Source organism: Centroberyx affinis, unplaced genomic scaffold (assembly GCF_046629955.1).
Source record: "Centroberyx affinis isolate AG114_WGS23_722 - 3 ecotype Tasmania unplaced genomic scaffold, CSIRO-AGI_Caff_v1 ptg002870l_1, whole genome shotgun sequence".
Taxonomy (NCBI): Eukaryota; Metazoa; Chordata; class Actinopteri; order Beryciformes; family Berycidae; genus Centroberyx; species Centroberyx affinis.
This window is the reverse complement of record NW_027281003.1, coordinates 420,296-440,416: the sequence shown is the minus strand read 5'-3', so window position 1 is coordinate 440,416 and position 20,121 is coordinate 420,296. Positions and strand designations below refer to the sequence as shown.

General features: G+C 41.6%; 1 protein-coding gene across 7 annotated transcripts; it reads left to right on the top strand.

Moving 5' to 3' along the window:
- The first annotated feature begins 280 nt into the window (after positions 1 to 280).
- ocrl (OCRL inositol polyphosphate-5-phosphatase) lies at positions 281 to 20,049 on the top strand. Of its 7 annotated transcripts, none has more exons than XM_071536409.1 (24): positions 281 to 687; positions 1,341 to 1,420; positions 3,875 to 3,966; positions 4,448 to 4,486; positions 4,972 to 5,085; positions 7,075 to 7,269; positions 7,637 to 7,862; positions 8,070 to 8,243; positions 8,533 to 8,634; positions 8,776 to 8,890; positions 9,028 to 9,144; positions 9,361 to 9,542; positions 10,087 to 10,198; positions 10,499 to 10,608; positions 10,833 to 10,968; positions 11,098 to 11,208; positions 11,437 to 11,602; positions 12,192 to 12,427; positions 13,263 to 13,286; positions 15,148 to 15,267; positions 15,461 to 15,545; positions 16,288 to 16,415; positions 16,637 to 16,748; positions 17,647 to 20,049. In XM_071536409.1, exons 1-24 carry the CDS (start codon positions 640 to 642, stop codon positions 17,769 to 17,771), a joined length of 2,949 nt encoding a protein of 982 aa, XP_071392510.1. In that variant the 5' UTR covers positions 281 to 639; the 3' UTR covers positions 17,772 to 20,049. The 7 variants fall into 7 exon arrangements, with proteins under 7 accessions (XP_071392510.1, XP_071392511.1, XP_071392509.1 ...); XM_071536410.1 differs by having other exon boundaries at positions 7,619 to 7,774; positions 8,090 to 8,243; XM_071536408.1 differs by having other exon boundaries at positions 7,619 to 7,862.
- Positions 20,050 to 20,121: the final 72 nt, after the last annotated feature.

The window sequence follows — 20,121 nt, the reverse complement described above, 5'->3', positions numbered from 1 at the left end:
TTTATATCTCACAAACAGTACATCAAGGTTACAAGAAAACAATACACTTAATTTGCTTCGTAACTAACGCCTCTGTGGCACACAACCCTCGTTTTGTTATCCAGAGTAAACTGGGTTGGGAAAGTTTTCTTCCTGCCAGGCTGCCACCGTAAGATGCTACAGAGCACTGGCAAACTCCACCCTCTCGGGCTTACCGCCACGACAAAACATGCATATCAGGATTTGTGTCAAGAGGGAGGGGGGATCTCGGAGCACTAGCAAACTCTTCTGTAGCGCACTGTTAGCCGAATACCAATCTACCACAAACTGCTAGCTATGTAGCTAGTCTAAAACTAGCCGGACTGGATGCTTTCCCTGACATTGAGAGGGAGAGAAGAGAAGGCGACATCTGAAGGTTTCGGAGAGGATGCCGCAAACTAACCACTACTTTGATTTCTTAGCTACATTGAACGTTTGCGATCCCGTCCAACAACAGCTAGCTAACAAGCTAGTTTAGCATTAGCAACCACCCAACCTCTGACAGCTGTCATCCCGGAAGGCCGGGTGCAGGGGTGGGGATTTAACTTTCTCTGTAACGTCTGGACTGGACAGCCGTGAAATCGCTAATGATAAACTACTATTTATTTCATTTTGGTAAGAATGGATTCGTCTTTGAGCTTTGGGATTTGCGACGAGAAGTGCTTGGCAATATCCTTTTTGAGTTAACGTTACGTAGCTAAGTTACCACCTTTTTGTATTTTTTAGTTGCTTTAGCTTGTTGGCTAACGTTAGCTTTTACTTGGCGTAACTGAATGATTGCTCAGGTAGCTAGTTAACGTTAGAGGGCTGGGCTAAACAAATGTCGTTAATGTTGCCAATGTTTATAGACGAAATTTGCCATATTAATAGTTAATCATATTTTAATAATAGAGCTACTCGTCTGAGTTTATTTACCTGTTTGTGTTATACAGCTCAGATTTCTTGCTGTAGCCCTGTTACTAACCATGTCATGATGATCAGTCTCGTCTAACTGACTTGTGTTTGGCTGAATATGATTTAGTTAGGTTGGTTGCCAGTTCACTGCTTTCCTCAGTCCCAGGCTCGCACCTTGTGACTTGGCACTGTGCTAATACTTTAATTTGCCTTCTAATTTCCATTAGCATGCCTTCTAACAATGACCACCACAGAGTAACTTAATCTCACAAACTAACCAACCCTAAACAGAAATGAAAGTGAGGCCCTGAAAGCTAATATAATAGAGTTTAATGTTTAGTTAATCAATAACAATTAAGTGCTTGCAATGTACAAGCGCCTTTCTCACCTTCAGTAATAAATTATAATTCCTTGATTGTGATGCTCACACTGTAAGAGGCCAGGAGCTGAGGTCTGGCCAGAAGGAGCCCAGACTACTGTCACTAATTGAGCGCTGTGGAGAGTTTATGTAAGTATTGCAGAACATGGTGACTGAAAATTCATCATCTGCTTGTCTTAGGTAGTAGATAAATCTGGTGAGATGTTACAGGTCATACTTGTGTTTTTGCAGCAGCACAGCACCTTGAGATTTTAGATGTTCAATAGCAAAACCTCTTCCTTTACACTTATTTTAGTTAGCTTCTCATCTTTCCTATAGAAGTCCATCTAGGTAACCACTCTTTCTGTATTTGAAAGGTAGACTCAAAGCTGTGGCATATTTGAACAGTTTTGTCTCTGCTTCGCCTGGGCTGGCTTATGTTTATGTTCCCTGGCAGTTGTCGTATGTTGTCTGCTGTATTAGGCCACACTGAGGTATAGACAAAATTTCTTGGATGCCTAACATTGTACAGCTTAAATATTGGGTTTCACAGTAGACCGTCCTGTCTATGCTGTCCAATGAAGAGGTTGCTGGCAACAGTGCAGCAGAATACTCTGTTGCTGGAGGCAGGATGTTTGGCTGAATCGAACAGTTCATCTCAGCAAGGGCTGTACTATCAATCAAAAAATTACTGAATTTGCAATATTGAATACCGGAATTTTCAAATGGCAAGAGGCAGCAGTTGTTTTCTCGGATGGAAAGGCAATTCAGACAGCATCATAAACACGGCATTCTTGTGTTGTGCAAAATACTTGGCCAAACACTTCTTTCCCAATATTTTTAACGAGCACCAAAAATAAATTGCATAGAAAAACATGTTACAGTCACAATAATTGGCAAAAAAAAGTTATTATAAGGATCATTACTCTAATACATCATTGATCCCTGCAGAGAAATTCTCTTCACTTGACTCACCTCCGCAGGGAGGTCAGAGGTCAGGGTCAGTGACAGAACCGAGCTGAGATTCGGTGTCTTGCTCAGGGACACTTCAGCAGGGTTGACGCTTGCCGACATGGTGATTTGAACCCTGGTCCAGGCCTGCGCCCTACACACTTTACCCTACACCCTGCTGCCCATGCGTAGCCACTGTCAGCGAGGATTCATCTGATAGTCACATGCTCAAAAACCTGAGGTGTTTCTCCTTGGCAGCTCCAGCACATACATGTTTGTTTTGTGAAAGGGATGTTTTGGCTTACTGTGTCAGTAGGTGTGTTCAATCATCAGTGTTGTTTGTATTTGTAGCAGGCTGTGGCTTACGGCAGTGTGAGGGAGAGAGCGATTAGCCCCACTGCCAGCCAACACACTTCCCATTATCCGGAATTCCACCCTGTCCCAGAGCGTAATGAGACTCACATGAGCATACAAGCTCCATGCTTGGCTAACTGCGTTAAAACCACACACTAAGCTGCGCTCCTGTCAGGGGAAAATGGTAAAGTGGACATGGAAACCAGGTGCTGTCAACGTTTTAGTTATTGCTTTATGGGTGTATAAAGCTATGACAGTGACACACCTTGAATTTTTTATCACACTCCTGTGTTTTGGTCTTGATTGAATTATATAGTGGAAGGCATTGTTGATAGACGTGGATGTTCTCTACAGTTGTCGGTGGTGTAGCTTACCGCATCAGCAGAAGGGTTATCGCTGGCTCTGTGGAGCTGCAAATCCCTCTGACACATTTAGTCAAGCAGGGCTGAATCATTTTCCTCTACTTGACAGTAATCAGACTTCTTGTGAAGTGGAAAGTGTGGGCAAGCCGTGCACAGCTTGATGCTTTGACCCTAACTGCTGCTCAGCCATTGTTGGAGAGTGAAATATGACCTGTCCTACATTAACCCACATCCGAGATTTGAAGCTGCTTATTTTGACTGTGCTCAGGCTTCCTTCATTTAATGACTCAAAGCTAAGCTCCTCCAAATTGCCCTCCAAATTGCAAGTTTGGTTTTGTCAACAGAACCCAACTAAAGCAGAACCTTGTTCATCTGAACCAGATTTTGGAATTTGATTGGACATTAGAAAAAAAAAAATCTGAGATGGGAACATTACAGTATATTGTTGATTGTGTGTAATTGTTTATACAACTAAAGCAATTGAACTGCAAATTAGACTGCAAAGCATTTCTGTATGCATGCACATTTCAGAAATCTTTAATACAATCCAATTACATTTCATTGTTAGTCACATCTTTCTTCTTAACAACATCCTTCCTGATACATTTTTATAGATGAGTTTCTATTGCATTACAAATTAATAATCAGAGAGTTAAATATTATCCAAACCTAATAACACAATGACTCATATTGCATCTCGATCGTTCAGTCATTCTAATACCCTCATATTGAATGATTTGCATGAAACATCCACAATTTTAATTGCATGAGATGGGCTGCTATAAGAAAGAAGTCTTTACTCTGTGAAATTGCTGTGACTGCTCTGTATTGGCTTTATGTTTCAGATCATTTTATTGATTAGCCTAAATTACATTGCTGAGGCATAAGGACAATACAGGTGTGATGTTAAGTGGGAGTCTATCCTGTTCTCATCTAGATTGGGTGTTTTGGCCACCCCTGATGCTGTTGTGTCTAGTCCAGTGCCTCAGTTGTCTATACCCATCAATGGTAATTTTCAGATTGTGCGAGGTAAGTGTGTGACTTTTTTGTCTTCACTTTCAAAATTATAGTATTGACTGTTTCTTGTATGCTAAATGTTCTCAAATGACCAGGATATTTTATGTATTCAACTGCAGCAGACTATGCCTGATTTGTAGACAATGAATGATGTATCCTTTTATAAGATGTTTGTGATTCCAGTCAGACGGACATGGCATGTTTATAGAGTTCAGCCCACAACCTCGTCACTGCCTGTGGGTATTGGACTTCACATTCCTCAACTCCCAGGCATAGCAGTATTACTGTTTACTCAAGGTTACTGCACAGTGGTGTAGAAGTGGAAGTCCAGGGGGGCATTTCCTTTGTTCTGGGAAGACACAATTTAAAAGTCAACATGTAGCAACTAGAGCCTATTGGAAACAGTTATAACACCACTGGGTCACTCCCACGACAGACCTTTGAACTGCATGGCCACCCTTTCATTTTCTCTCTTTCCTCTATTTCATTTCAGAGGCAGAAGAGGCTCTTCTTATTGACTTCCCCGTAGATAGTAAGTCCTAACTTCTTTACCTCCTGCTTCAGATTTGAATGTGTATTCTTCTGTTGGATCTGTTGTTAAATTGAAATTATACTGAAGAGATGTTGCTCTGGTCTTGCAAGCAAGGCTGGAAATTTAGGCCTGTATTGTGGCAAGAAAACAAAGCTATAACACGGCAATTACTGCAACAGAGCTCCTATCCAACCAAACTACATTTTTAGAGCATGCCTTGAGCCAAATGCCTGCCTCTTTATTTAGCAGGAAAAGTTGGTCATGAGTTGCTAGGGCTTTCTGGAAGCATGCTGAATTGGTTCTCTGTTAAATCACTTTGCTTTGTATTCTAAAGACAGTCTGCATTTGAATGAGTTTGCAAAGTCTGTGGCAGACATGAGGGCATCCAACTTGAATATGTGTGTGTGTGCGTGTGTGTGTGTGTGTGTGTGCGCGTGTGTGCGTGTGTGCGTGTGTGCGTGTGTGTGTTCTGTATCCCACTCCAGCCTGTGTTAGGATACGGGTGCGAGGGGAGAAAGCCCCAGAGCTGCTGCTGGAACTCCAGGATGATGAGCGAACTCACACTTTCTTCTCCCAGGTGAAGAGGGCCAAGCAGCAAGGTGAGGCTCCACTGTCTGTCACTGCTCTAACACACCTGGGCCATCAATTATTTAGCTACTCATCTAACATTTATTTACCCAGGGTGGATTACATTGCTCACTGATTTCCTATGGGCTCTTGCCACCCACACGCTGTTAGGAAGAGTCCTTTGCTTGCCATCTTTGAAATCAAATCCACCGTTAAAGGTGACGGCCATCACAGTGAATGCTGCCTTTGTATACTTTAGCTCATGGCCTTATACTTTTACCTTTTTTCTTTTTACATTTAGTTTTAGGCATTTAGCTGACACTCTTCTCCAGAGCGACTTCTTATAAGTGCAAAATTCCTTAAATTTCCAGATCACCAAAATTACAAGCAACCAATAGCAACGAATGCAAGAGCCACTATTCATGCATTCAAGCATTCAAGACATTCTATTGACATTAAAAGTAATTAGACATTACCACTTTGCTATTGTGGCAGGCTGGAATATTTGATGACTCATCAGCAGTATAATTATGCATAATAGATGCCACCCTCCAAAAGTGAGTATAAGCTTTGTTAAGCCTAATCTTAGACATACTCTCTGGCTACATTTATATGCGCACAGCAATGTGACTACTGCCACTACTGTGAGTAAGGTAATAGTTCAATGAAGCTGTTAACTCCCCATAATACTCCCGTTTACATGACAGAAGTTTTGATGATCGACAATGATCAGGGTTATTTTTTGCTAAAAAAAAACAGCTTGTTTCCTGCGGTGTCCTGGTAGCTCAGTGATCTAAGGCGCATACCATGTAACCACGACTGTAACCGCGCTGTAATTGCACTATATAAACTTAATATAATATACTGACCAAGCAGTTTAGTGTGCACAAAAGCACAGAAGTTTGTGTACCTATTTTGCTAGAGTATGGTGGTAGTTCAAGGTACCTACAGTATATTGGATGAGGAATGTGCTGTTGTGCGGCACTTTGTGCATCGCATTCCTCAGATTATAGGCTGCTGATGAAACGCACATAGCTGTCCTGCCGCCTTTGGATGACGATAGAGATGTCATCAACTGAAAGGCATGGCCATTATATATATCTACTACAAGCGGTTTTGGATAACAAATTTGAATAAGAATCATCCCTTAATGTAGCCCTGTACGGAGTATACAGTTCCCTTCTATCTTCACGTAACACGGTGAGCTGGGCACATGTGCAACTTGGCCACAGATGAAGAAATGCAAAGGTGCTGTTAAGGTGTATACATGTCCTTACTGGTGTCTATTAATGTGATTAAAAGTGAAGTATTCAACATATGTTGCTGCGATTATGCTTACTTCGATTAAGAGCTTAATCACATTCATATAATCAGAGTATGGTGTTAACACGGGCTCTGCCTTACTCACATTATTGCCTTATTTGTATTATAATCACATTGTTGATGTGCATGTAAACGTGGCTACTAAGCCCTGGAGGGATATCTGAAAAAGATTTTAAACGGGGAGCATGTGAGCCCGGGGGGAACTGTGATTATTTGTACCTGTATACTCTCAGAGCCTGTCCATCCAGTTTCACCATTAACACCTCCATTTGCATCGACTCTCTAATTAATGATTGAGGATGCCTGTAGTAATATAGTAGCATTGTGCCCTCTTCAGTCCTTATATCAACAAGCTACTTGCTACAAGCTACTTCCTACAATAACAACATTGATATTCTGGGTGTTGGCTCAGCCTTTATCTATTATCTTGTTTGCATTGTGAGAGGTCAATAGAAACGGCATGTGTAGATGTATTATTAAAGGCTCAAGTTTCCCAAGGCACAGCAGCTCTGTCATTGCATTTAATGTTTTTTTCTTGGGCAAGCTTCAAAGAGGCAAACTGTCATTCCATACTGTTTAATTCCAGGAATATTTAGGTTTATACTTTAGACTGTCTGAAATCTTGTGAAAAAGTCTTGTGGAAGGCTGTCACGAGGCTTTGTGCTGCCGTTTAACAGTGTTGAGTTATATTTTCTCAGTTGAATCCAAATCCAAGACACCCAAAGCGATGGAGCCTCTTGCACCAGCTCCCCACAGAGGCCCCGTCCCCATCCCACCACAAAGAGGAACCAAGACTGCTAACTCTGTGGTCTCTGCAGCCAACCCGCCCAAACCTACCAGTGCGCTGCCTCCTAACCTCAACAACAGCACTTCAGCCAACCAGACTAGCACAGGTATATGGACACACAGCACATACATTGTCATGAATGATGATGATGAACATAGATTTGTAGAGGTAGATTCCAAAGCAAGATATCCAACATATGGAAAAAAAGACATATTCTTACAAAGTGATTGCTGACTTGAAAGTAAAGCACAATTGGTGATTACTATTTATTAATCATCTTAAGTCCTTGGCTTACAAAATAGTTATGTTTTTGGTAGATAGAATCATCTGTTTTTGAGATATTTGACTTTCAGTTTTTTCTTAAAATGGATTTAATATGAGAATATATGAGACCCTTCATTCGTACAAAAACTGATAGACAATCCCTGATTATTCAGCAGACAAAAGAGATTCAGCTCAATCACTGGCGTCAGACTTTGGCTTTGAGGACAACTTCAACCACTCTCTCAAAGTGGAGGAAAAAAAGAACCACCAGAATCGTTTGGTTGCCTCGAGAGAACCTCCTCCTGTCCCCCCACTCCCTCCTCGCAAAGCCTCCTACAATCCATCCAACCCTCTGCCACCTGCACCAGTCCCTAAAGACAGAGCCGCCTCCATACAAGGCAAAGAGAACTCCTCTGTCACTCCCGCCAAACAAGAGTGAGTTAACCTGTCATGATAACATGGAATCACAAAAAATGTAGTTTTAGCCTGAATAATGATCAGTTAAATGGGTTTTTCAAGTGAGGACAGTGGTGACGATAAAACTGCAGGCTAGGAAGAGGCTTGGATTCAAAATAAATTGAAATAAATTGTCTGCCCAAAAAAATTGTTGCTTTTAAGTAATGCTTCACTTTCCTATCCCAGCCACTTCAGATCTGGATTTGACCGTGTGGACAGGCCGCCGTCGTGGAGCGACAGCCCCACTACAAACAGTATGAGACAGGCCATGTTCTCCAGTCAGGCAGGCCAGAGAGAATACCTCATCAAACACCGCCTGGGTAAGAAGGAGAAGGAGTATGTGGACATCCAGAACTTCAGGTGAGAAGCTCTCCTGCTGTGTGTGTTCAGTTTTGTTCACTTGGTCTGGAATCAAATAGAAATTCTTTTAATTCCAAATACTGTAGCAGCTCCTGCTACATCATCAGATTTGGAGAGATAAGATTGAAATGGCTTTATTTTACTTCAAGCTGACAATTTGTCATGCCCCAGTTTCAAAATGTAAAACCCAAGCATCACATTCAGCCAAGCAAACATCTTCTCCTCTCAGCTCTTGCTTGACGATTCACTATTCACTAGGCATGAAGCCTGACTAGTGTGCTTGCCTTAGGTTCTTCACAGGAACATGGAATGTGAACGGCCAGCCTCCGGACAGCAGTCTGGAGCCGTGGCTCTGCTGCGACCCAGAACCTCCAGATGTTTACGCTCTGGGGTCAGTGACATATTATTTTATCATACACTGTTCCGACCATTTTTTAAATATAATTTCTGAACTGTTTTGAACGACTCTTCTCTTGCGCTTGCTTTAATAACACCCATTATGCTGACTTGTGTACATGTTTTGTGACTGTAGTTTTCAGGAGTTGGACCTGAGCACTGAGGCCTTCTTCTACCTGGACTCCTCCAAGGAGCAGCTGTGGGTGGCTGCTGTGGAGAGAAGCTTGCACCCAAAAGCCAAGTACAAGAGGGTGAGTAGGAGAGAAGCTAAATCAATACTTTCTAGGACTTCCCTCTCATATTGATAAACACACTGGCATGTAGGCCAGTGGGACAGAACATGTGATGTGGAGTATGTAAGTAAGTTTGAGTTTCTTTATGTCTACAGGTCCGGATCATCCGACTAGTTGGCATGATGCTGGTGGTCTTTGTCAACAAGGCGCACAAGAATCACATCAAAGAAGTGGCTGCAGAGCATGTGGGCACTGGAATCATGGGAAAAATGGTATGTTCAAATTTAACCTCAACAGAAAAATGTATTTTTTGTTGCTGTTGACAGTTTTGTATTATTTGAACTTAGTTTCTGTTTGATTTGATTAAATATTAAACCGAGTATCTGTAGTTTGGATAGAGCTTTATTCCTCCATGTATTTGCCTGCATGAAAATGAGAGACTATTTGAATGCCAAAGTGACAGACTGGACTGTGTGATTTCCTTGTAGGGGAACAAAGGAGGTGTGGCAGTGAGGTTTGTTTTCCACAACACTAGCTTCTGCTTCGTCAATTCACATCTAGCGGCACATGTGGAGGACTTTGAGCGTCGCAACCAGGACTACAAAGACATCTGTGCCCGCATGACCTTTCACCTTCTGGACTACCCCCCTCTCAGTATCGTCAAGCACGAGTGAGCTCCCCAGTCTTTCAAGAGTAGAGTGGGACAGTCTCTCTGGACTGATGTCCAAAGTCTGTTTTTACACTCATTTACTGTATTTGTATTGTCAGAATGGGGCTCTGAGGTTTCGTTCATCACTAGGTGTAACTGTATTCTCGCCTCTCATTCCATTTTGTTGTTTTACGTACAAAGACTACTTCTATTCTCATCCCCAGCATTCTACACTGCTACCAATTTAGTCCCATATGCTGCAAAATAAATTCATGTCACCTAAAAAGCTAAAAACGTACCCATGCTTAAATATGTTCCTAAATTTCATTTGTGTTTCTCCTAGGGAAAAATGTCAATATAGAGTCTTGATTCCCTCTTAGATTGTTTTTAGTAATCACATGTTTTTCTTTTATTTGCTCTCCTCACAAATGAGCTTATTGTGCTCCCTAGATTTTGAGTCTCTCTCACAGGATTTTACTTTCAGTGAGGATAAACATATTTAGTGCAAAGCTACTGCTGTAATACTGTTGTTTGAGCATGTGTGTATCTCCATTCTGTGTTTCAGTGTAGTAATCTGGCTGGGGGATCTGAACTATCGTCTGTTTGTGTACGACGCTGCTGAGGTCAAACAGCTCATAACTCAGAATGAGCTGAAAAAGCTTCAGGAGTGTGATCAGGTGAGAGAAGAGAAACCGTTATGTAGCTCAGTGTTTCCTCTACATTCGGTCAGCAGAAGTAGGGTGCAGTGGAAAGAAAACTTCTACCGCGGCTTGTGAAAATGAAATTAAGAAAACGCAATCAAATATATAAAGGGAAGCTGTTGTGCAAATGCTAATATTACACATTCTGTTTAGGAAATTTTACACTTTTCTACACTACATTTTTTTTTTAATCTGTCACACTCTGTTGTGACCATAAATAAGGATTTTCTCTTGACTGTTGCAAAAAAATAACACTTGCTTCTGTTTTATGTGTAGCTGAACATTCAGAGGCAGACTAAGAGAGCCTTCACAGACTTCATGGAGGGAGACATTAACTTCATTCCCACCTACAAGTACGATGCCAAAACAGATCGATGGGACTCAAGGTAAAAAAAACAATATAAAATACCCCCTGTGTTCTGTGCCAGCGAACACACAAACATACTCTAAGAATCATATTGCCAATCGCAACCTGACCTATGACTTGAATCTTACTGGAAAGGAAGCCTTATCCGGCCATACCATTACACTAATATAGAGTCAGCAGTATGTGTGTCTAACCCCTGACCCTTGACCCTGCCTCTGAATCTGTGACTGTTGTTTCCTGCAGCGGGAAGTGCCGTGTCCCGGCTTGGTGTGACAGAATCCTGTGGAGGGGCAGCAATGTCAAGCAGCTCCACTACCGGAGCCACATGGAGCTGCAGACCAGCGACCACAAGCCTGTCAGCTCCCTCTTCAGTGTAGGGGTAAGACACACTGTGGTTGATAATAGAAACGTGTTTGAAATAATTTATCAGTTTAATAATGATAACAATTAAATACATTAACATTCCTTTGAAGTTCATAATGTTGGGACTTGTGTGTTTGTGTAACAGGTGAAGGTGGTAAATGAGCAGCGCCACAAGAAGGTCTTTGAGGAGATTGTTCGCTTGATGGACAGAATGGAGAACGACTTCCTCCCATCTCTATCTCTGTCTATGAGAGATGTGAGAAGAAACACACACATTCTCTCTCATAGTATTGATGCTCCTAGTCTAGTATATTCTCCTCAGTGATATTAGATGACCTACTAATCAACAACAACCTTTGAAACCACAGTCAGGATAGTCGGGATAGTCTGTCATTATTTTTCCAATACTTTTCAGGACGAAGCGACTTGGAATCTGTGATTAATGCTACCTCTTTGAATTTCCTCTTTTTCTCCTCTCCTGCAGTTTACATTTGAGAATGTTAAATTCCGGCAGCTTCAGAAGGAACGCTTTATAATAACAAACGACGGGCAGGTCCCCTGTCACTTTGCCTTCATCCCCAAACTCAACGACACGCAGTATTGCAAGCCTTGGCTCCGTGCCGAGCCAAGCGATGGATTTTTAGAGCCCAGTGAGTCCCTTTTTCATTATAACCCCCCTTGTGTCTTGTCCTTAACTTTGTCTCCTGAACTCTTTGACCTGCTTTCATTTGTTTTTATAATCATTGGTGAGGGGACACAAAAGAATGACATAGCTAATTTATCTACATCTCTTCAGGACGATTTTGTCCTGTTCCACATTTTGGGGCTGTAGTATAGTTCAGTAGTGTCCCCTGTTTTGTTGCTCCCTTTTCTACCCATATTGGTAAAGTGGAAGATCAGTGCTCCCAATAGATAACAAAATGAGGAACAGAGTCCAAAATATCTTAATGTTTCCCAGCAAATTGATGTTCCTTTGCAATTAAATAAAGTATAAAAAACTGCACACATCCAAAAAAAACTTTCTGCAGGTGCTGGATCAAAAACAGTTTTAACAGATAAGAAAAGGTAGAATCCGCACGCTGTATTACAAGATCCCAATGATTTTAATGGCAAGGCAGGACAACGTTTGGATCTCACAGAGATCTTTCGTCAGGCACGGGTAACACAATTCGATTAATACAGTGTGCGGATTCTACGTTTTCCTCAGAAAGTTGCCCTGTGATTTATCTTCCCCAACAGATGAGACCCTGGAGATCTACCTGGAGGTGTATGTCAGTAAAGACTCTGTTACGCTGCTGAACTCCGGGGAGGACTCCATAGAGGACATTCTGGTGCTCCATCTGGACCGTGGCAAGGACTACTTCATTACCATCTCCGGCAACTACCTGCCCAGCTGCTTCGGCACCTCGCTGGAGACACTGTGCCGCATGAAGAAGCCCATCAGAGAGATCCCCATCACCAAGCTCATCGACCTGGTGAGGGACAGCTAGGCCGAGGGAAAAGCAATCAGACCACAACATGAGATTAGAATTACAGGATTAGTGTAATTGTGAATATTATATTGAATAGCTGAAATACCACAATACCGTACGCTCTTGCAGTGGTTGAAGCTTACTGTCTTATCTGATGGTACAAAGAAATCTACTAGTTACAGTGAGAAATAAAAACAAAATCTTTTCTACACAGACGAATCTAGCTCAGATTGTAATCTGATGGCTGTTCCTCGCATTCTTTAGCTATTCACTACCTGGAACCTGAGCAGGAACACGTGAGGGCTTGTTCACCCCCTCAGGGTAAACTCAGTCACAGAGAAGGTCTATATTTAGAGAGCATAAGAAGTCTCAACCTGTATATGCCTTTGCTAAGAGTGGCCAGGGGAATGAGGAAGTGGCACCAAACGGGAAGGGCTATCCTGAAGAGCATGGAGGGAACTGACTAAAGTTAGGCCCAGCTCACTCCAGCCCATTCCATATAAATAGACTCCTCTGGTCTCCACATGTACACCTCTATCTGCTTCCATATTGCTATGTTTGATTTTCTGTGGTTTGGCTCTAGAATAGTGTGCTATTATCATTGTAATAATCATTCCTTTCTACTTTTACTATTCCATCATCCTACTGGGCGGGTGTATTTCAATGAAATGATTTATACTACAAGCATGCCATGATCTAACTACTTTTCTGATTCTGTGTTTATGCATAGTACTATCTACTTTGTTCTTTCTTCTTTTGTTTCCCTGTATCGCCTCTCATTGCCTTGATCATTCCTTTCCAACTCTTCACTGTGGTTGTGGGCTGACTTCTTGCTCAGGGAGAGGACAGCTACATGGAAAAGGTAAAATAATATGCTCACCGATAGTGGCCAGCTATCAGCCAAAACCGGGTCAAGGTCACCCCAGTTAAAAGCTTTAAAGTGTCTTTAAAGACTGCAAATGAGCTTCTTCAAATGTTCTTGAAATTGGCTCAGGCATTATTAGGATCAGTTATATCAGCTGTTTAGGAAATTAATTCAGTCCTGCAGTCTTTTCTTTGCGAGCCAGCATTGCCTGTTGCTGTCATTTGCCATTGTTAGTGGATTATTACTGTATGTGTTTGGGTCTTTTGATTTCTCCGCCTGAGAATTGCATTTTACTAGGCCAACCGGTTGCCTTCTAAATACGCCAATACAGGAAACCTGAACTTTTTTCTGGTTAATATTACACTCATGCATGGCATTAAGTGATGCTGTAGCTTTCATGATTAATGCTTTTGCTTGTATTAACCTGTTTACTTCATGAACACAGAGAAAAGAATTGGCCCACCATGAGTTGCTAGGCTACTTCATGTAGGCCACATCCTGGTAATATGGAACTTAATCCTTAAAGATAGATGTCACATACTGTTTATGATGAGTTTTAAGATGAGTGTCTCTTTATGTGTTAAAATTGTTTGAAAAATCAAAAGTGGAGAAATCAAAGGAACTACTGAACTTCCAAACACATGGTTGCCAAACAGATAATCCACCAATACTGAACTGCTTTGTGCACCTCAGTTTGATATAAGGTGGCTGTGCTAGCTATCTGAAAAACAAATCGGTACATGTTATATTTACCGTACATTTCAGAGAACTGACAAGGAAGTAGATTGATAACCCACAGACAGTCATAGACCAGACCATTAGAGCTCAGTTCACTGTCTGTGTGTGTGTATGGATCAGTCACTCATCAACCTCACATGGTTCCTTGAGAGCAGCGTACACCAGTCCTGTGAAACTTAGACACACACTCACACACACCAAATCTCATTTCACAGCAGGTCACCCTCATTGCACAGCCCATTCACACACATGATTAAGGCTAATGAGGAGCATTGGGGTCTGTTCAGCTAAGCTCAAACACGCATATTAAGCCTGATGCAAAATCCTCTCTTCCATTCCATAGCTTAGCTACTCACTGGCCAGTGAAACTGAATAGCTGCATGAGTAAACACACTTTAGATAGCCACTTAGGATATATGATGGGACTTGGTTTGTCCTGCTGTGCCGCTTCAAGCCAGCTGTGTCTTTCTTAGTCTTGCATCCCCTCTAGGAGATGCACCACACTGTAAATACCCTTAGGGAGCACAGTAGCACTGTGGGTGTTCGTTTAAACACTTTAGAGAATGTCACACTCGCTTTGACAGTGTATGTAGCTCTGCAGGCTATCAGTGTCTCCCACTCAAGCCCACTCTTAGCTTCCCCTGCTTTATGTGTAGCCCCACTGCCCCGGGTTATTTTTGTCCGTCTCCCTTGGGTTCTCATGGATCCATTTGCGGAGACAAAAAGAATGTGATATCCAGCTCTCCTTCAAGTCTCCAGACCCCAGAGATTATCTGTGCCTCAATGCTGCCCCAGCTTTACCACTAATGGATGAAATGTGCCATGTGCAATCATTTTAGTGGTCTTTGTTACACTTTGATCAAATCAGTATCTTTAACTATCCTGGCAGTATGAAGCGGAAATAATCTTGTAAATTCATACATTTTCCCTGTAATTGGAACTCTTTTTTTATATCCAAGCATTTATTCTTGTAGGAAATAATTTTGGTATATTATGCCAGGAAATATGCCAATGTATCTATTACAAATTTTAAAACATGGTATGTGTGTGTGTGTGTGTGTGTGTGTGTGTGTGTGTGTGTGTGTGTGTGTGTGTGTGTGTGTGTGTTATCTCCTATCAGGAAAAGTCCAAGATGAGCTTCCTGGTGGTGGATGGTGCTGGAACTGAGGACAAACCTCTAAAGATCCCCAAGGAGGTGTGGATTCTGGTCGACCACCTCTTCACCAAGTCTTGTCAACAGGTGAGAAAGCTATGGGTGATTACATACTTGCTGCAGGACAAGTTGTTTATCGTTGAAAAGCGATAGGCTGTTGAACAAGTAGTAAATACCCGTTTTGTCATATATTATGCTTCCCCTAATACCATAACACTCCTTGGACACAGCAGCACTGTTCTGGACTGTTTTACATTTCCTATACCCCTCTGTTTCCCAGGAGGACCTGTTCCAGACCCCGGGCCTACAGGAGGAGCTGCAGAGTATCATCGACTGTCTGGACACCAGCATCCCAGACTCCATCCGTATCCTCGCTTACGTCCAGTCTGTCCCACTGGCCCAGATTCACATGGCCAAGGCCTGTAATCTGATACCGTAACTGAAATGCCACACAGCAGATACAATGACAGCCATACATGAGCTGTTTTAAGCCACATGGTTTCACTCACTGACCCTGTTGTCTCTTGGTCATGAGGATGAGTTAGTATGATCATGATAACAGCAGAAATAATTGTAATCATAATAGTAATATGTTTTATTTTGAACATGCTTTTCAGTCTCAAAGCACTAACTAGATACATCGATGGATAGTCAGGTAGACAGATAAATAGATATATAGATACAGATACGGTTGGGCGATATGGTTGAAATCAATATCACAGTAACCGTAAGGATTTTTTTTTTTTATATATATAACAAAAGCTTTATGCTAATTATGTGTCATGTCAAACAAAACTGACATTTTCAAATCATATTCCTTAAAATGTTTCATACCTCAGTTTTTAAATTGAATTTGCTTGTTATCATCAAGTTAGACAGCAGAATTGTGTGTCAAAATCACCATAGCACACAATGTGATTCCACTGAAAGACGATATTGAGTTATTGCCCAGCCCTAGACAGAGATGGGGTGCGTATGTGGGAATTTCACAGCCCATCTGGATCTGGATCACTTCTGTGTACCATGCTTACATGCAGATGAATGAACAGGTAAACACGCACACAGAGGACTCCGCTTTTGCTTGTTTTTCCCTAACTGTGTGTGTAGCTGGTTGTAACCACTCGGTGGCTGAGGCGCTGTTGATCTTCCTGGAGGCCTTGCCAGAGCCAGTGGTGTGTTATGAACTCTACCAGCGTTGCCTGGAATGCTCTCATGACAGCCGCCTCTGCAAACAGGTGCAGTGACTCTTAACACGCTTCTCTCTTAACACCTCTTAACATTTGTGACACTATAGAATGAGAGAGAGACAAGAGAGGAGTGGAGGAATGCAACATCTTTTTTAGTTGAGCATTACCCCAGGATTGTGGTATGTCATGAGCATGGCTGCCTCTGTTATGTGATGGGAATCACCAGCTAAGTGTTGAATCTTTGTCTTCCCTCTGTGATGATTTGGCAGCTGATCTCCCAGTTGCCTCGCGCTCACCGCAATGTGTTCCGCTACTTGCTGGCCTTCCTGAGGGAGCTGCTCAAGCACTCTCACAACAACAACCTAACTGCCAGCCTCATAGGTATGTCCTAAGTAGTCTCATATCTCACTGTTTACCTTACTGTCTACCTTATTAAACTGCTTTATCAAAGTATTTTTTAAGTAAACTCTGTTCATTAAGCAATAACACATGAGAGGGAGAGCTATTATGCAAGATTATTAGCACTGCTATATAGTAATCGCAGGCATTAGGCCGAATATTTCACAGTGTGGTATAACCTCGAATGTATTATTGCTCTTATACAAACAAATCTGAAAAAAACAACTAACGACTATGTTAAAACATCCTTATATTGTCTTTCATCAAGTAACTAAACCTGTTCTTTTACTAACTGATGGTCAAAACATGTAGGCTGTTATTATTACATATTAAGCTTTTATTTAACATAGGTATTGAAAAAACATACTATTTTGGTACCGGTGTCTAATTCAAGGTACCAGTACCAAAAAATGTAAGACAATACCCAGCCCTGTCCCCTGCACATACAGTATACACATATACAGTTGGATTTATGTGCCTTGCTCAGGGGAACATGGATGATAATTGTTTATGTATGAAGTTGTTTACTCATTCACTTTCCTGGCTTAGACTTTCAAACCAGCCAAGGGATTTGACCCAGTATACAGTTGCCAGCCTGCGTCTGTAACCTTTAGGCCACTATCCCATCTGTAAACTTGACTCTGTACTGTATGTGTTTTGGAAGTTGAGGATGCGGTGACAAAGGGCGATTGACAAATCACAAGGGTTTGGCCACAGTGACAGGAATGTTTACAGTAGTTTTTTTTTCAAAGGCAAATACTGTATTACCACATGTAATTATCTCTGCTTGTATTTTACTAGCTAGGGATGAAGCCAGTCTTCTTCGTACACGCTGTGTCAAATGTTTTCTTTACCTCTCTACCCTGTTCTTGTATTTTAGCTACCCTCTTTGCCAGCCTTCTCATCCGACCACCACCCAACCTGGTGAACAGGCAGACATCACAGGACCGGCAGAGAGCCATCGACTTCATCCTGGGTTTCCTCATGGGAGGAGATGAGGAGTAATTGAGGTTACGGGTCATTCACACAGTCAGTAGGATTCCAAGTTGTTTCCCAACCTGGCTTATTGGTTGCAAAACGGATGGGACCTGTAGGACACATTGTAACATGATTCACTTGGTATTTTGTCATCTGTTGGAGACCAGTGCAGTTGTTTTGCACCCTACCTTTCACAGACTCTTATTTTAGAAGTACCCCAGACCTTGTTGGACTATACTCTCGTCAAAACCGTCATGATTTTACCAAGTCTTATAGCTTCACCTCTGTTGATAGTATGGCCGCTGGATTTGGTAGTACTTGGGAAAGCTTTGAGCTGATGCCTATGCACTTTTTGCTGACCTAAAGGACCTGTGCCTCCAGACTGGGGATGTCCTCCCTCTCAGTTGATCCCCCTTATTTTAGGTGCTCATGCCAAAATAACCCCTTAATAGTCAATGGTATGAATGTAAGAACAATATGTACCCATAGATGCTTAGCGAATGACTCATTACACTAAAGAAAGGAAAACAGAACTTCCTGAAATTTTAAACCCAAGGTTCAAAATCAGACTGGAGACAAGCACACTATTGTGAGTCTAGTGCAATGGGATGATTGACTGTGGAAATATCACTAAGAATGTTCAAGCTTAACAAGACAAAAGAAGACAATCTTGGAGCAGTCATACTTAAGGGGCAATATCAGCTAGAATAACCTGTGGTCATATCCACTGTAGTTTAACTGTTATTTATATTTTTCCTTCAACAAAGTTTGCACCATCGGAACAGTTTTGTTTCCCAACTGTGGTTTATTTTAAACCCCTCATTCGTTTTTAAAGGACCGTTTTGGACATATTTTTTTTTGAATGAACGCTACTTGTTTTTATCACCCTGTTATAGAAAACTCCTTACTCGTGAATGTTTGCTGTGATTCTGTGTAACTTCAACCGTGAGCCTTACATCACGTTTTGCCAGTTCCTCTGTTTGAGTTTCAAAACATATCTGTTAACACACTAACTTCCTGGTCAACCAGAATAGAGTGAAGAGTCACCCCTTGTGGTCTTGATGTCTTAACTGGTGTATATAGTGATCCTGTCCCTATTGACTCCTATGGGTATTTGACTCTTGCTATGGTGGTGCAACTCTGTTATGGTGTCTACAGTATGTCATGTTTGTCATGAAGGTGGTACCGTTAATGTCTGTGTGCTTGTTCACACGTTTCCTTGCTTCTGCCATGCCTGAAAGCCTAAATTTCATGCTCATTATTCATTGTTTTAGGCCTGTATGATGCCAAGGCACTTGTAACTTTGTATTCCTCATGGTGAATTCAGATAATTAATACCCCTGTTGCTGTGCATAATTTTAAGTGATGCAGCATTTTCTGGGTGCAAGTTAAACAAGATTTAATGGTTCATTACTCTGCAAGACACAGCCTTTATCATTTGTGCCACAGAGGAAATATATATTTTTTGCAATCACTGTTGCATAACACTATGGAATGAGGAACTCCTACGCGGCGTATAATGAACACTGTTTCCTTTTTAACAGTTTTATCTAAGAGATATCATCATTAGCTTTCCCACCTGACTAAAATATTTACATTGTCTGACACTAATTTCCTTTGCTCCATATCTCCCATTAGTTAGTGACGCCAGAAAAGACTAAAAGTTTTCTTATCACACAATATAAGGATCTCTGGTTCAAGCTAATTTAACTTTGGAGACAATGTGAACACATTTAATGTGACAAGGCTGACAATCATGGCACTTAAGGATATGCCTGTTGGGCTGAAGTTGCGCCGTTCTTGTGCGGTTTCCTCTGCCTCATTGCCATCAATACAGTAGATTCCTCAGATGGGCCAGGCATGATTCTGCCCTCCTCAGAGTTGTTGTTGGCCTTAACTGCTGGCTAAGCTTTGCCAAAAGGTGGCTTGGGCTGGAAGGAATGGTTCCTGGTGACTTAGAATTCAGCTAAGTGCATGAATCAGGGAGAGCCATTCACAATAGCCATTTGCTCATTTGCTGAAGTCTTTAGAAAGACTACCCTCATCCCGTCAAACATAAGGAATTTCACATTAGAAGATCAACCTCTGATTTTAAGTGTTGTCTTATGCCACTGTACCAATTGATGTATTTGTGTGGTGTCATTGTGCTTATATTTTGTCATCTATGTTCTTTTTGTCTTCAGTTTTGTCATGGCCTGTTTAAATAAGTACGGTACATATGCAAGGACAAACTTGCACACCTGTTGTTTTCAACTTTTCAGATTTTTGGTACTTTTAATTTATTTAACAGAAATAAAACTATGTACAAAGCAGTTTCTCTGTTGTAACTGATTCAACACCCCTTAGTTATTGAAGTGCACTTCTTAATAAGATACGA